This window comes from Trachypithecus francoisi, unplaced genomic scaffold (assembly GCF_009764315.1).
Source record: "Trachypithecus francoisi isolate TF-2019V2 unplaced genomic scaffold, Tfra_2.0 Lachesis_group12, whole genome shotgun sequence".
Lineage (NCBI taxonomy): Eukaryota > Metazoa > Chordata > Mammalia > Primates > Cercopithecidae > Trachypithecus > Trachypithecus francoisi.
Genome location: NW_022681457.1, coordinates 112,769,658 through 112,786,442, shown reverse-complemented (window position 1 = coordinate 112,786,442; position 16,785 = coordinate 112,769,658). Strand labels below are relative to the sequence as shown.

The window sequence follows — 16,785 nt, the reverse complement described above, 5'->3', positions numbered from 1 at the left end:
CGGTTCTAGGAAGAGCTGAGCTGTGGGCAGTGGAGGCCGGGGCCCAGGATCCCAGGAGACCAGGACATGCCAGGCTGGGATGGAGGCAGAGCCGGGTGAAGCCACCACAGACCCTATGAGGCTGAAGGAGGTGTTTTCCCCCTCCCCTCCCCGAGTGGGTGGTCAGGGCTCCAAAGAAACAGTAGTTTCCCCGCCCCTCCCACCCTCACTTGGGGTCAGCTAAGGTGACACTGGGGTGGGCCAGCCAGCATGGGGGCCACCAACCTTTCCTCAGCCCTGGACAATTATATGGTCACAAATCACAAAGAAACGGTGGCGTAAGCACCCTTGCCAGCCTAATGGGATACTCGGGAGGCCATAAAAATTCAGTTCGCCTAGCTAACCTGGTGCCCAGCTCCAGGATACAGTGAGGCTGGTGCAATGGAGGGGGGTGCGTGGGGGAGCAGCTGCGGGTGGCCCATGGGGGCAGGAGATCTCCAGAGTCTGACAGACGCCCCCACCATCCCCTGAGCTGCAGCTTCTCCCTCCAGTGTGGAGGGAGGGCACTGGGTCCCCTGAGGGGGCTGTCCTGAGGCTAGGTCCGGTTGGCTCAGTCTACCCTGCAGGGGTCAGAGCCAAGTCTGCAAAGCTGTCCCCAAAGCCCCTCTGCCAGGGGAAGGTACAGTGTCAGAACATTCTGGGGCCTCAGAGCTCATGGTGGGAGAAGAAAAAGGCAGAGCTGGGCCATCCTGGGACCACCACATGGGGTTCAGGGCTCAGGGATAGAAATGACATAGTGCCACTTACCAGTTGTGACTTAACCTCTCTGAGCCTTAATTGCCACTTCAGAAAAATGGAGAAAATAACAGGAGCCATTTCAGAGAGGTATTGAAAGGGCGAAGTGACATGAATTCACACAAAGCTCTTAACGTGGGTCCTGCCTACAGCGTGCGCTCAAACGCTATTATTCCATGTGTATGGGAATTAGGCTCCGAGTCAAGTCTCAGGGCCTAGAGGCACATTTCTGAGCTCTGAGGGACTCAGTTCCCTTCTGGGGGACTTGGTAAGGGGCAGAGGTTTGTGTAGAGAAAGGAATTCTGGACTAATCTGGAACTTGAATGCTGCTGAAATGATTTAAGCCGGGGGTTCTCAGCCTCAGCACTGTTGTTTTTCTGGGCCGGATGAATCTCGGTTTCAGGGGGCCGTCCTGTGCATTGTCAGATGTTTAGCAGCATCCCGGGGCTCCAACCTCTACATGCCAGTAGCACTCCCCAGTTTTGACAACTAAAATATGTCTCCAGGCATTGGCAAATGTCTCCGGGGTCTAAATCCCCCTCTGTGGCTGTTGAGAAAAACTGGGCTTTAATCATCTGAGTGGCGGGCAGCAGAGGAGGGGCCTGGGGCTGCAAATTCATGGTGTTGCTTTTCTTGCAGGGAGGAGCCAATGGCTGGACCTGCCATCCACACCGCCCCCATGCTGTTCCTCGTCCTCCTGTTGCCCTTGGAGCTGAGCCTGGCAGGCGCCCTTGCACCTGGGACCCCTGCTCGGAACCTCCCTGAGAATCACATTGACCTCCCAGGCCCAGCGCTGTGGACACCTCAGGCCAGCCACCACCGCCGGCGGGGCCCAGGCAAGAAGGAGTGGGGCCCAGGCCTGCCCAGCCACGCCCAGGATGGGGCTGTGGTCACTGCCACCAGGCAGGCCTCCAGGCTGCCAGAGGCGGAAGGGCCGCTGCCTGAGCAGAGTCCTGCAGGCCTGCTGCAGGACAAGGACCTGCTTCTGGGGTTGGCAGTGCCCTACCCCGAGAAGGAGAACCGACCTCCAGGTTGGGAGAGGGCCAGGAAACGCAGCAGGGAGCACAAGAGACGCAGGGACAGGCTGAGGCTGCACAGAGGTAGCTGGAGAGCTGCGAGGGGCGGGGATGGGGGAATTCCTGCCATGGACTGACGGGAGCAGGACAGGATGCAGGGACGGATCAGGGCTGTGAGGTCCCTGGAAGAATATCCAGAGGAGAGAGGGGGTCTCAGAGGGACCTGGTAAGGGGTGGAGGTGGGGAGAGGCCTAGGGTTGGGGCATGGGAAGAGGAGAGGGATGTATTGCAATATAATCTGTCTTATCAACAGATCATCCTCCTGAATCAGGAAGTTCTGCCTAAATTTCTCCTACTGTAAGTTCTGAGTAGAGATGGAGCAACAGTTCAGTGCTCTCCAAGCACATACATTACTCGACTCTGAAGCATCGGGTAGGGGCTAAGAGCCTAGACTCTGAAGCCAGGTCTGCCTGAGATCAGGTCCTGCCTCCACCAGTTACTAGGGTGTGGCCCTGGGCAAGTTCTCTTTCTGTGCCTCGGTTTTCCCCTCTGTAAAGCGAAGAGACTGGTCCCATCTACCCTCAGTGTCGTTGCAGAGACTTGGTTAGTGGGGCACTTGGGGCTCAGCTGGCAGGGCCACGAGCAGTCATTGTTCTGGTTAATCCCAGCCCTCTGCTGAGGCCAAATCAGTGTCCTCCGACCTGGATGCAGGTGCCTCCAGAAGAGGCATCACTTGCCTTCTGCTCCTGCCTCTGCCCTGTTTGTCTCAGTGCGCCCCAGCCCTTCCCACCTTCCTGAACATTTCCTCCACATCCCCCGGGAGCTAGCTAGCCCCCTGCTGGCCCAGGCTTCCCCCTCCCGGTGCCCATTCAGTCTCAGAGCAGACATATCCTGGCAGCTCCAGTCAGGTGGCTCCTCCCAGCCTTGCCTGGCCCTAAGCCAGGGAACTCAGCTTCTAAGCTCTCTGTGTGACCAGACTGCCTCTAGGGGCATGCCGAGTGCCACAAACGCAGTGGTGGTGGCGGGGTTCTTTGGCAGGAAGGCAATGGAGCCTCAACGCCTCTTATGCAAACAGCTGAGGCTGGCTTCCCTGCGAGGCCTGAGAACCCCCCAAGTGGGCAGAGGCCAGTCAGTGTCCCCTGGCTTTGACTTTCAGCCTCCCACTCCTGGGGTCACCTGTGTCAGCTTTCGGGGGAGGATGCTGGCACCCTTGAGGACAGTTAGAGGGCACGTGTGGGGTGCAGACCTGTCCTGCTGGGCTCCTGCTCCCCCAGCTCCAGGGCTGCAGCCGGGCCTCCTGAGAGAGTTGACATGGAGAGGAGGAGGCGGGGAATGGAGAAGGTTTGCAGGGTAGGCCCTGTTCTGCTGACGACTGGCTGTGAAACCTTAGGCCGGGCCAGGCGTGGTGGCTCACACCTGTAATCCCAGCACTTTGGGAGGCTGAGGCAAGCGGATCACTTGAGATCAGGAGTTTGAGAGCCACCTGGGAAACATGGAGAAACCCCATCTCTACCAAAAATACAAAAATAAGCCAGGTGTGGTGGCACATGTCTGTAATCCCAGTTACTCAGGAGGCTGAGGTGGGAGAATCACTTGAACCCTGGAGGTTGTAGTGAGCCAAGATTGAGCCCCTGCACTCCAGCCCTGCTGGAATTGAATCCAGGCCCTACTACTCATGAGCTGTGCATCCTTGGGCAAGTCACCTAACCTCTCTGTGCTTCAGTTTCCTTTCCTGTAGGTAAGACTGCAGGAGCACCCACTTCCCAGAGCTCTTGCAGCAGTTAGATAAAATAATGCTTGTGATGCAGCTCATCTGGTACCCAGCACATAGCAGGTGCTCCATTAGGGGGGTGATGACTAATTATCACCACACAGGATGCTCTCACTTGTGTGTGGTCAGCAGTGATTCCCACCTCCCAGCTTCCTGAAATGCCACTACAATGATTCTCAGCCTCATGACATTTCTCCCTACTCAAACTTCACCTCCTCCAGGAAGCCTTCCATGGTTAATCCTACTAGTTCCCATTTGTTTCACTTACATATCTGGCTGCGCCCAGCCAACATGGACTTGCACTTGCTGGAATGTTGCTTTACAGGGAGAATCCTTGCGCTGTCTTCCCAGGGACACTGCAAGTTCTTTCAAGACATTTTCCTCCAAGTTCCCCTCCCCCTATTCCCCAAGAAGGGTAGGAAGCAGGGATAGGGGCTGAACCAAGGGCTTGTCACATGGTCCCTGCTACCTCCTAGTTTATAGCATAAAACGTGGGTTCTACTATAGACCGCCACGAGGTGGCAAGCAGATACAGCCCCTGTGCTCCCCACCCTGTGTCTCAGGCCGAGCCTTGGTCCGAGGTCCCAGCTCCCTGATGAAGAAGGCGGAGCTCTCCGAAGCCCAGGCGCTGGACGCAGCCATGGAGGAATCCTCCACCAGCCTGGCCCCCACCATGTTCTTCCTCACCACCTTTGAGGCAGCACCTGCCACAGAAGAGTCCCTGATCCTGCCTATCACCTCCCTACAGCCCCAGGTAAGGGGTCCCCAGACAGCCTCGGCTCTGGAAGGGTCCTTGAGCCCGTGTCATGGAAAACCCTGTTAGTACATGTAGGGAGACTGAGGCACGGGGGCAGGAGGCCACAGAGCTTAGATTGAAACCAGATCTCGGCCGGGCGCGGTGGCTCAAGCCTGTAATCCCAGCACTTTGGGAGGCCAAGACGGGCGGATCACGAGGTCAGGAGATCAAGACCATCCTGGCTAACATGGTGAAACCCCGTCTCTACTAAAAAAAAATACAAAAATCTAGCCGGGCGCGGTGGCGGGCGCCTGTAGTCCCAGCTACTAGGAAGGCTGAGGCGGAGAATGGCGTAAACCCGGGAGACGGAGCTTGCAGTGAGCTGAGATCTGGCCACTGCACTTCAGCCTGGGCGACAGAGCCAGACTCCGTCTCAAACAAACAAAAAAAAGAAACCAGATCTCCTGCTGCTCATGCAGTCTAACTCCAGCCCTAGTGGGTGTTCCATCCTGACAAGGGGCTGCCACTGTCCAGGGCAAAGTGGTCCCAGGGGCCCACTCTGAGGACAGCCAAGGAAACAAGCGGCAGCTCAGCACGCTAGTGTCTGCATGGAGAGCAGCGAGGCCTGGGTAGGAGCTTTCTGCATACAGAGGAACATGAAGCATAATAAGGGTGATTTTTAAAACCATGTCGTCAAGACCCAGAATTAATAAGCATTAGCTAACACTTGGACCCATCTGCATCAGATCTTTAAAAAAGATATGTGGGCCGGGCACGGTGGCTCACACCTGTAATTCCAACACTTTAGAAGACCAAGGCAGGAGGGTCACTTGAGCCCAGGAGTTTGAGACTATCCTGGGCAATATAGTGAGACCTTGTGTCTATAAAACTTTTTTTAAAAGTTAGCCAGGCATGAAGGCATGTGCCTGTGGTCCCAGCTACTTGGGAGGCTGAGGTGGGAGGATCGCTTGAACCCAGGAGGTCAGGGCTGTGGTGAACCATGATTGCACCACTGTACTCCAGCCTGGGCAACAGAGTAAGACCCTGTCTCAAGGCAAAAAAATATATATGTGGAGAGAAAGTAAGCGAGCAGATGTGGCAAAAACACTACGCACTGGTGATTCTAGAAGAGAGGTATATAGGAGCTGACTGCATCATTCTTGCACCTCTTCCGTGGCTCTGAAAGGTTTTCAAAATAAAATTATTTAAAAGGATCAATAACATATATGTATTAAAAAATACATAAAAAAGAAATAGGCCAGGTGCAGTGGGTGGCTCACACCTGTAATCCCAGCACTTTGGGAGACCGAGGCAGGTGGATCACCTGAGGTCAGGAGTTCGAGACCAGCCTGGCCAACATGGTGAAACCCCATCTCTACTAAAAATACAAAAGAAATGAAGCTTTTTTGGCAGCAGATCTTTCTTATCTTTTTGTGGGGTCTTGCATGCCCTTGAGACTGTGATGAAAGCTGCGGACTGTTTCCCAGGAATGCATGGTTATCCGTGTCATCATCCAAGGCCCCCTGCAGCCCAGCCTAGAAGGTGCAGTTCCTGCCCATGTCCTAGTGCGCGCACAGACCCATGTGTAGATCCAGCCATGACCTCTAGCCCTCTGCATTCCTGGGGCCACTGACCTGGGCTGTGAGTGGGACTGAGCCCTGGTTGTGGCCTCAATGGTGCCGCGGAGAGCTGGTAACCTCTGCTGAGAGAGGAAGAGATGGGAAAGTCCAGTGAGTGGCTTGGCTTTCATTTATGGGAGAGGGAGCCCAACTCCCTCCTCATGGGCTTAAAGACCCTGGGCAAGCAAGATTGCCTTCCCAGCCTGCGGGTGGTCTCCACCCCTCCTCAGAGGACCTGGTGGGTAACTCACCTGTGTGTGTCTGCACAGTCCTTCTTGAGTAATGGCTGCAAAGAGAGGAAATTAACCTAGTGACCACTGGAACAGGAGCCTGCGGCAGCCATCTTTATGTCCTCCGGCCGAGACCCCAGGCTGCCCAGCAGAAGATGAGGTAGCCTCTGAGAAGCCTCTTTTTTGCCCTTTGGTCTTGGGACTCCACACTCCTGCTTCCATGGATTCGAAGGTTCCAACATCCCTCCCTCTTCACTGTCTCCAATAGGCACAGCCCAGGCCTGATGGGGAGGTGATGCCCACGCTGGACATGGCCTTGTTTGACTGGACCGATTATGAAGACTTAAAACCTGATGGTTGGCCCTCTGCAAAGAAGAAAGGTATGCCCACCTACTCCACCACCTTCCATGCCTGGGTGCCCTGCCTTCCCTCACCATCTGTTGAGGTGGGGGCCCCAGTGAGCCCTGTCTGATCTTCAGATGGTGGTACCAAAGGTGGTATGCGGGGAGAGGGGGAGAGAGCATGGAGCCTAACCTGGAAACGCCTCTTGGAATGGAGAATGCTGTCAAATGCTTATCACGTGCCACACGCTTCCATATTTCCACTCATGTTACCCTGGGGGAAAATACCTGTTAGGTCCGTAGTACTGTTGATCCCATTTTAGAGAAGAGAAAACTGAGGCAGAGAGAGAGAGGTGTATAGTGCCTTGTCCAAGCCGCGCTGTAGGACGGTGGTATGGGCACTCCAACACCTGAGTCCCTGTGCTTAACCTCTGCTCTGCTGGGCCCCAGCTTCTAACGACAGATCTTCTTGTCCCCAGATAAACACCGGGGTAAACTCTCCAGTGATGGTAACGAAACATCACCAGCCGAAGGGGAACCATGCGACCATCACCAAGACTGCCTGCCAGGTACCAGCCTGCATGACCCGGTCGCACGCCGCCCCCTCCCCTCTCTCTCCTGGGCTCAGTCCTCCTTCCTCTTCCGCCCTCCTCCTTTTTCTCCGGGCGGCAGCCAGCACCCACGTTCAAGGCACCAGGCTGGGTGCTGGGAGGAAACCTGGGTGGGAGTGGGGGTTCCCATGTGTGCAGGACCTGAGGATCCTTGACCCTTCATGGATGATAAATAATAACAACAGCTGCCACTTTCCTGAGAGTTGCCGTCAGACATTCATTCATTTAATACATTACTCACAGCCAGGCATGGTGGCTCATGCCTGTAATCCCAACACTTTGGGAGGCCGAGGCAGGTGGATCACCTGAGGTCAGGAGTTTGAGACCATCCTGGCCAACATGGCGAAACCCCATCTCTGCTAAAAATACAAAAATGATCCAGGCATGGTGGCACATGCCTGTCATCTCAGCTACTCAGGAAGATGAGGCAGGAGAATCAATTGCTTGAACCTGGAAGGTGGAGGTTGCAGTGAGCTGGGATCACGCCACTGCACTCCAGCCTGGGCGACAAGAGGGAAACTCCATCTCAAAAAAAAAAAAAAAACATTACTCACAACAACCCAGTTTTCAAGTCAGGTGATTGAGCCCCAGAGAGGCTGTCTTGCCCAAGGTCACACAGTTAGGAAGTGGCTCCAACCTGGCCTGGCTGGAAAGCCTCTTCACAGCCGCACGGTGTCTTGAATCGGGATGATCCTGTCGTGCTCTCTTCCTCTTGATGCCAGGCAGGGCTTAATGCTGTCCTTGTCCCATCACAACACTGCCGGGCATTCTGGAGATGCTTTTGGTGACATCCTCACTGTTCGGCAGCCCGTCCCCATGGAGACAGTCTAAAAACAAGAAGCTGGACGTTGTAACTAATGTCCTAAACCCTGGGGACGCTTGGGGGTCCGTCGGGCCCTCCAGGAAGCAGATACTGAGGTAAGTTAGAAGTGTGAGGCCTGGCGCAGTGGCTCACACCTGTAATCCCAGCACTATGGGAGGCCGAGGCGGGAGGATCGTGTAAGCCCAGGAGTTCAGGACTAGCCTGGGCAACACGGGAAGACTCCATCTCCAAAAATAATAATAATTTAAAAAATTAAGCAGACTTGGCCAGGCACGGTGGCTCACGCCTGTAATCCCAGCACTTTGGGAGGCCAAGGCGGGTGGATCACAAGGTCAGGAGTTAAAGACCAGCCTGGCCAAGATGGTGAAACCCCGTCTCTACTAAAAATACAAAAAGTAGCCGGGCATGGTGGCAGGTGCCTGTAAGCCCAGCTACTCAGGAGGCTGAGGCAAAGAATTGCTTGAACCTGGGAGGCGGAGGTTGCAGTGAGCTGAGATTGCACCACTGCACTCTGACAGAGCAAGACTCTGTCTCAAAAAAAAAAAAAAATTAACCAACCAGGCTTGGTGGTGTGCGCCTGTGGTTCCAGTTATTCGGGAGGCTAAGGCAGCCTCGGGGGTCAAGGCTGCAGCGAGATGTGATTGCACCACTGTACTCCAGCTTGAGTGACAAAGCAAGACCCTGTCTCAACAAAACAAAACAAAAAGTGCCACAGATTTTTTGGGGGGTGGGCTAGGGGTGGGAAACACTTGTGAATGATGAGGGGGGAGGAAGCTGGATTGGGTGGGGGAAGCTTCAGACACCACGCTGTAATCCCAGCACTTTGGGAGGCATTCCAGTGCAGAGGTGGCCTGTTAAACAAGGCGCATGCTGAGGAGAAATGGCTGGGCCCCAGAACCCCCATGCCAGTCATTGGCAGGGGCTGCTGGGAACAGCCTGCCATGGGCGGAGGTGGCCCTGAAGTGGTACCAGCTGGAGGCCGCCAGCAAGCGCTTTCCCCAGGAGAGATCCCAGTGGCATACCTCCACGGCACGACAATTGTTAGATCGATGACCAGAATATTCCACAGAACAGCAACTAAACCAGCAATTAGCATCGTATAAGGCAGCTCCTTGACAGGCTGCTTCATTCCCAAACCATTGTTTTCACCCTGGGCGCAAAGAAAAGGCCCGTGTTTGGGCCGACTGGCCGGTCGCTCTGGGAGCTGGCTCCGTGGCAGGTGCCCAGGGCTTCAGTTTCCCCATCTGTCAAAAGAGGACGTTGGTGTTGGGGATCCTGAGGTCCCTCCCAGCTCTGAGCTGACTCCACACCTGGCAGCCCCCAGCTGTTCTGGTCTCTCTGGGAGGAGACCTCACACCACCTTCACTCTTCCTGTGATCAGTCAGTTGCCTATCTGAGGCAGCTGGGGTCTCTGCCGCCGACCCTTGGGGGCCTCGGCCATGACATCCGTCTGCGGTTCCACCCAGGAGCCTTGCACACCAGATGGCCCACCCTGCCAGGGCACGGCCTGCCACAGAGATGATGGATCTCTTGTCCAGTAGGATGGAGTGCAGGACTGTGGGGAGGGGCGGCTCGGGGCGGCTGACTGCGCGCGCTCTCTGTGTTGGCAGGGACTTGCTGCGACCTGCGGGAGCATCTCTGCACACCCCACAACCGAGGCCTCAACAACAAATGTTTCGATGACTGCATGTGTGTGGAAGGTGGGTCCAGGCTCCTTTGCAGGGGGCTCCCCATGCTCTGAGAACCACAAAGCCTCCCTTTCTTGAAGCTGGTTCTGCACTGAGTGGGGGACAAGCTTTCCCGGCAGAGGGTGGATCAGGGACCTGCAGCGGGGGAGTAGGTGGGAGAATCCCTCGGGAGCTGAAGACGTGAGCAAGAACAGCTTTATCAGTGCCTTCCCAATCTGTGAACTCATTTAGTCCCTATTCTTGGCATCGTTTCTCAGATTTGCTTTTCTCAACTTTTGAAATACAAGCTGGCGCAATCTCCCACTATCTGGAGGAGGGAGAAGGGAGGAGACAGGGGCACATCTCTTTAAATTAGATCCAGCCTCAGAAGGCTGCCGCTTTCACACCAGAATTCTATCCCAGGGGAGGCACTGAAGTGTGATAATGGGGTGGGGGTGGGTTTCCCAGCATGTCCCAGGGAAGGATGCACTTGGCCAGCTGCCTCTTTAACTTCTCTGTGCCCCCATCTCGTCTAGGTGTGCTGGGCTCCGTGCTGAGCACTTTCCTACGGAAATCCCCATGACCACCTGTAGAAAGGGGCTATGATGATCCCCACTACACAAATAAGCAAACTGGGGCACCGAAAGCTTAATGATGCCCAAACTTACACAGCCAGGAAAGTGGGGGAAGTAGTTTCAGGGTTTTTTTGTTTTGTTTTGGAGATAGGGTTTTACTCTGTCACCCAGGCTGGAGTGCAGCGGTGCAATTTTGGCTCACTGCAGCCTCTGCCTTCCAGGCTTAGGTGATCCTCCCATCTCAGCCCCGCAGGTAGCTCTGACTACAGGCCCATGCCACCAGCCCAGATAATTTTTGTATTTCTGTTAGAGGCTGGGTTTTGCGATGTCCCCCAGGCTGGTCTCAAGCTCCTGACCTCAAGTGATCCACTTGCCTTGCCCTCCCAAAGTTCTGGGATTACAGTCATAAGTCACCACACCTAGCCAGTTTCAATTTTTTTTTTTTTTTTTTTGAGACGGAGTCTTGCTCTGTCGCCCAGGCTGGAGTGCAGTGGCACGATCTCGGCTCACTGCAAGCTCCACCTCCTGGGTTCACGCCATTCTCCTGCCTCAGCCTCCCGAGTAGCTGGGACTACAGGCGCCCGCCACCACGCCCGGCTGTTTTTTTTTTTTTTTTTTTTGTATTTTTGGTAGAGACGGAGTTTCGCTGTGTTAGCCAGGATGGTCTCGATCTCCTGACCTCATGATCTGCCCGCCTCGGCCTCCCAAAGTGCTGGGATTACAGGCTTGAGCCACCGCGCCCGGCCCAGTTTCAATTTTTTATTCTGCAAAATTTCAAATATATACTAAAGTAGTCAGAATAGTCTAATGAACGCCCATTTCTCTTCACTCTGCTTCAGTACATGCCAACTCGTGGCCAATCTCTGTCTGTCATTTCTCACACACTTTCCTTATTCCGACATGATTTCTAAGCAACTCCTGGGAGCTTACAGGTATTTCATCCGTGAATATTTTAGTGTGTACCTCTGAAAGACAAGTACTCTTTTATTTATTTATTTATTTTATTTTACTTATTTATTTATTTTTTTTTTTGAGACGGAGTCTCGCTCTGTCGCCCAGGCTGGAATGCCGTGGCCGGATCTCAGCTCACTGCAAGCTCCGCCTCCCGGGTTCACGCCATTCTCCTGCCTCCGCCTCCCGAGTAGCTGGGACTACAGGCGCCCGCCATCTCGCCCGGCTAGTTTTTTGTATTTTTTAGTAGAGACGGGGTTTCACCGTGTTAGCCAGAGATGGTCTCGATCTCCTGACCTCGTGATCCGCCCATCTCGGCCTCCCAAAGTGCTGGGATTACAGGCTTGAGCCACCGCGCCCGGCCAAGACAAGTACTCTTTTAAAAACAAAATGCCAAACATGAATGATAATTAATCCGTTCCATCTAATATCCAATCACCATTCACATCTCCTGGATGGGGAAATTGGGGCTCAGCCCCTCTGTAGACCTGAGATACGTGTCCTGTTCTGTTCACATTAGCCTCAGAGATTATCTCCCATGATCCTGCCACTGCACTCCAGCCTGGATAACGGAGCAAAACCCTGTCTTAAAAATGATAGTAATAAATCTTTTTCTTTTTTTTTTTTTTTTTTTGAGACGGAGTCTCTCTCTGTCGCCCAGGCTGGAGTGCAGTGGCCGGATCTCAGCTCACTGCAAGCTCCGCCTCCCGGGTTCACGCCATTCTCCTGCCTCAGCCTCTCCAGTAGCTGGGAGTACAGGTGCCCGCCACCTCGCCCTGCTAATTTTCTGTATTTTTAGTAGAGACAGGTTTTCATCATGTTAGCCAGGATGGTCTCGATCTCCTGACCTCGTGATCTGCCCATCTCGGCCTCCCAAAGTGCTGGGATTACAGGCTTGAGCCACCGCGCCCGGCAAAATTGTAGACTTTTACATTTAATTTAATTATTTTTTTGAGACAGGGTTTCGCTCTGTCACCCAGGCTAGAGTGCAGTGGCGCAATCCCATCTCACTGTAGCTTTAACTCCCGAGCTCAAGGGATCCTCCCACCTCGGCAATAAAGCTATGTAGTTCTGATTATTCACTCATCTAATCAGTTAAATATTTATGGAGCACCTACTGTGTATCAGACATTGTTCTGGACACTGGGGGGTTCAGTAGTGAAAAGAACCAGCAAGTTCTGTGCCCGTGAATTACATTCTAGTGATATGAGCAGACAACAATGAAATACACACAAAGGATGTCTTTAGAAAATAATAAGGGCTATGGCCAAGCATGGTGGCTCATGCCTGTAATCCTAGCACTTTGGGAGGCCGAGGCAAGAGGATCACTTGAGGTCAGGAGTTGAAGACCAGCCTGGCCAACATGGTGAAACCCTGTCTCTACTAAAAATACAAAAATTAGACAGGCATGCTGGCACTTGCCTGTAATTCCAGCTACTCAGGAGGCTGAGGCATGAGAATTGCTTGAACCCAGGAGGTGGAGATTGCAGTGAGCAGAGATGGTGCCATTGCACTCCAGCCTGGGTGACTGAGTGAGACTCTGTCTCAAAAAGAAAAAAGAAAAAAAAGTAAGTAATAAGGGCTATAAAGGTAATAATATGATAATGAGTCCTGCAGTTGTTTTAGAAAGGGTAGACAGAAGTGGGCATTGGAGGCTGGGGAGTGGTTCATGCCTGTAATCCCAGCACTTTGGGAGGCCGAGGCAGGCAGATCATGAGGTCAGGAGTTTGAGACCAGCCTGACCAACATGGCAAAACCCCGTCTCTACTAAATATACAAAACTTAGCCCGGTGTGGTGACGCGCACCTGTAATTCCAGCTACTTGGGAGGCTGAGGCAGGAGAATCTCTTGAAATTGGGAGGCGGAGGTTGCAGTGAGCTGGGATCGTGCCTCTGCACCCCAGCCTGGGCGACAGAGAGAGACTCCGTCTCAAAAAAAAAAAGAAAGTGTAGACAGAAGTGGGCATTGGAGGCCAGGCAGGGTGGTTCATACCTGTAATCCCAGCATTTTGGGAGGTCAAGGCAGGTGGATCCTTGAGCCCAGGAGTTGGAGACCATCCTTGGCAAGGTAGAGACACACTGTCTCTACCAAAAATACAAAAAAACAAAAAAATTAGCGGGTGTGGTGGCACACACCCGTAGTACCAGCTTCTTGGGAGGCTGAAGCAGGGAGGATCACTTGAGCCCAGGAGGCAGAGGTTGCAGTGAGCCGAGATCTTACCACTGCACTCCAGTCCAGGCGACAGAGCAAGACCCTGTCTCAAAAAAAAAAGAAAAAGAAAAAGAAGAAGAAAAAAAGAAATAAAAGAAAAAGAAAGAAATACAGAAAAAAATAAAAAAGAAATGGAGGCCTGGCACAGTGGCTCATGCCTGTAATCCCATCACTTTGGGAGGCCAAGGCGGGCAGATCACTTGAGACCAGGAGTTCAAGACCAGCCTGGCCAACATGGTGAAACCCCATCTCTACTAAAAAATTACCAAAATTAACTGGGTGTGGTGTGCATGCCTGTAATCCCAGCTACTGGGGAGGCTGAGGCAGGAGAATCACTTGAACCCAGGAGGCAGACGCTGCATGAGCCAAGATGGTGCCACTGCACTCCAGCCTGGGCGACAAAAAGAAAACTTCATCTCAAAAAAAAAAAAAAAAAGCAATGGAGAGCCATAGGATGTTTTATAGGGAAGGGCAGAATTTGAGCCACTTAAAAAAAATTAACAAACTTTTTCCTTTTCAGTTTTCAAGATTATAGACTTTTTAATTGATTTATCTGTGTGTGTTTTTTTTAAATTTTTTGAGACAGAGTCTCACTTTGTTGCTGAGGCTGAAGTACAGTGGCGCAATCAAGGCTCGCTGCAATCTGGAACTCCTGGGCCCTCCCACGTTAGCCCCTCCTGTAGTTGGGACTACAGGTGTATGCCACAATGCCTGGCTAATTTTTACATTTTTTGTAGAGATAGGGTCTCCCTATGTCGCTTAGGCTGGTCTGGAACTACTGGGCTCAAGCAGTCCTCCCACCTCAGCCTCTCAAAGTGCTGGGATTACAGGTGTGAGCCACCGTACCCTGTGGACTTTATTTTTAGAGCAGTTTTCTAAAAAAATTGCACAGAATGTGGTTCTCATATACCTTCTTTGTCCCTGCATGCAGTTTCTCTTATTAATAACATTTTGCAATCATGTGGTACATTTGTTTGTTTGTTTGTTTTTTGAGATAGAGTCTCGTTCTGTCGCCCTGGCTGGAGTGCAGTGGCATGATCTTGGCTCACTGCAACCTCCGCCTCCCGGGTCCAAGCGATTCTCCTGCCTCAGCCTCCCAAATAACTGGGATTACAGGCACCCACCACCATGCCCGGGTAGTTTTTGTATTTTTTTTAGTAGAGACGGGATTTCACCATGTTCGCCAGGCTGGTCTCAAACTCCTGACTTCAAGTGATCCGCTTGCCTCGGCCTTCCAAATCGCTGGGATTGTAGGCGTGAGCCACGGTGCCCGGGCTCTCATGGTACATTTGTTGCTTGACTAACCAATAATGATGTATTATTATTACGAACTGAAGTCATAGTGTAAGTTATAGTTCACCGTGCAGTTCATTCTATGGGTTTGGACAAATGCATGCCATGTCTCACCATTACGTGTTACACAGAATATTTTTACCTCTCTGAATCTTCTCTGTGCTCCTTCCATGTTCATTCCCTCCTCCCCGGGGTTTGTGTCTTTTTTTTTTTTTTTTTTTTTGAGAAGGAGTCTTGCTGTGTTGCCCAGGCTGGAGTGGCGCAATCTCGGCTCACTGCAAGCTCCGCCTCCCAGGTTCACGCCATTCTCCTGCCTCAGCCTCCCAAGTAGCTGGGACTACAGGCACCCGCCACCACGCCCAGCTAATTTTTTTGTATTTTTAGTAGAGACGGGGTTTCACCATGTTTGCCAGGATGGTCTCGGCCCCCTGACCTCGTGATCCACCCGCCTCGGCCTCCAAAGTGCTGGGATTACAGGCGTGAGCCACCGCGCCCCGCCCGGATTCGTGTCTTTTAAGCTCATTGGGGCTGCCGTGAGGAGGCTGGGTTGCGGGGCAGAATAAAGAAGGCGGGAGAGAGCTGGCCGGCCCGAGCGTGCAGGGGAAAGAAGGGGAGGGCACCGGCCCTTGGCGCCTCTGACCCCCTTACCTCTCCTCGCCCAGGGCTGCGCTGCTATGCCAAATTCCACCGGAACCGCAGGGTTACACGGAGGAAAGGGCGCTGCGTGGAGCCCGAGACGGCCAACGGCGACCAGGGATCCTTCATCAACGTCTAGCGGCCCCGCGGTACTGGGGACTGAGCCCGGGAGGTTTGCACAAGCCGGGCGATTTGTTTATAACTAGCAGTGGGAGATCAAGTCGGGGAACAGATGGCTGAGGCTGCAGGCTCAGGCCCAGTACACTCGACCCCAGGAGGGGAGCCGCTCGATGAATGAGCTGGGTGGGTGCCCAGGAGCCGGTCCGCAGCCGCAGCACCTGCACACCCACAGCCCTGTCCCACGCAGCCTCCATCCCGCGTGGCTTGCTCTCCGCGATGGCAATGCCGAGAGTGCCCTCTACTGTCCGACTCCAGCACTGCAACAGCTTCAAGTTCAAAACCAAGAGGCGTTTTTGAGAGTGGAAAAGAAATTTAAACTTCCCTAAAGAAAGTCCACCGGCAGGAGATGAATATGGATACCAGGCACTGTGCTAAGCGGTGGAATACATTATCTCACTGAATTATCACAACGGCCTTTTCAAGTAGGCATTATCACCATGCGACAGGCTGGAGTTATTTAACCTGACTTGTCCAGGGTCAATGCTCCTCAAACCTGAACATGCTAAGAGTCACCTGCAGGTCCAGTTAAAAATGTACATCTGGCTGGGAGCGGCGGCTCACGCTTGTAATCCCAGCACTTTGGGAGGCCAAGGTGGGTGGATCACCTGAGGTCGGGAGTTCGAGACCAGCCAGGCCAACATGGGGAAACTCTGTGTCTATTTAAAATACAAAAGTTAGGCCAGGCGTGGTGGCACAGGCCTATCATCCCAGCTACTCGGAGGCTGAGGCATCAGAATCGCTTGAACTTGGGAGGCAGAGGTTGCAGTGAGCCAAAATCTTGCCACTGCACTCCAGCCTGGGGGACAAGAGTGAAACTCCATCTCAAAAAAAAAAAAAAAGCACATCCGACTCACTGGGCTCTGTGCTCTAACGAGCTCCCAGGGAATGCGATGCTGCTGGCCCAGGGACCCCACTGAGAGGTCCTGGGAAGTACATGACAGAGCAAGGACCTGAACCTGGGCCAAGGCTGTCCAGTCCAAGGCCCATGTTCTTGCGACTCCACAACCAAGAATTTCTTCCAGATTCTCCAAGGCTTTTGGCAAGAGAGGCTCACACCCTGGTAGTCCCTTTCTCTGTGGCTGAAATAGTTTGACTGTTCTCTGCCTTCCCTGGACAAAGACGTATCATGTTTAAAAGCAAAACAAAATACAACTTAAGCACATACTTGCTTGCAGGAATAAGTTGGGCAGGTTGATCCCTGTGGTCTGGTGGCTGATATCCTGGGATAGGAAGTGTTTGGGGAAAAGAATCATGTTGGCCTTTATGTCCCTATGGTCCTGCTCATCCAGTCCTGGACAGGCACTTTACAGTTTTCTGGAGAGCTTCCACCCCAGGGATTCTGATGCGAGCA

At 53.2% G+C, this 16,785-nt stretch overlaps 1 protein-coding gene across 1 annotated transcript; it reads left to right on the top strand.

Moving 5' to 3' along the window:
* Positions 1 to 1,423: 1,423 nt before the first annotated feature.
* On the top strand, positions 1,424 to 16,107 carry DRAXIN (dorsal inhibitory axon guidance protein). The gene is made up of 6 exons (XM_033228360.1): positions 1,424 to 1,874; positions 4,125 to 4,315; positions 6,415 to 6,526; positions 6,967 to 7,056; positions 9,532 to 9,621; positions 15,281 to 16,107. Exons 1-6 carry the CDS (start codon positions 1,424 to 1,426, stop codon positions 15,391 to 15,393), a joined length of 1,047 nt encoding a protein of 348 aa, XP_033084251.1. The 3' UTR covers positions 15,394 to 16,107.
* Positions 16,108 to 16,785: the final 678 nt, after the last annotated feature.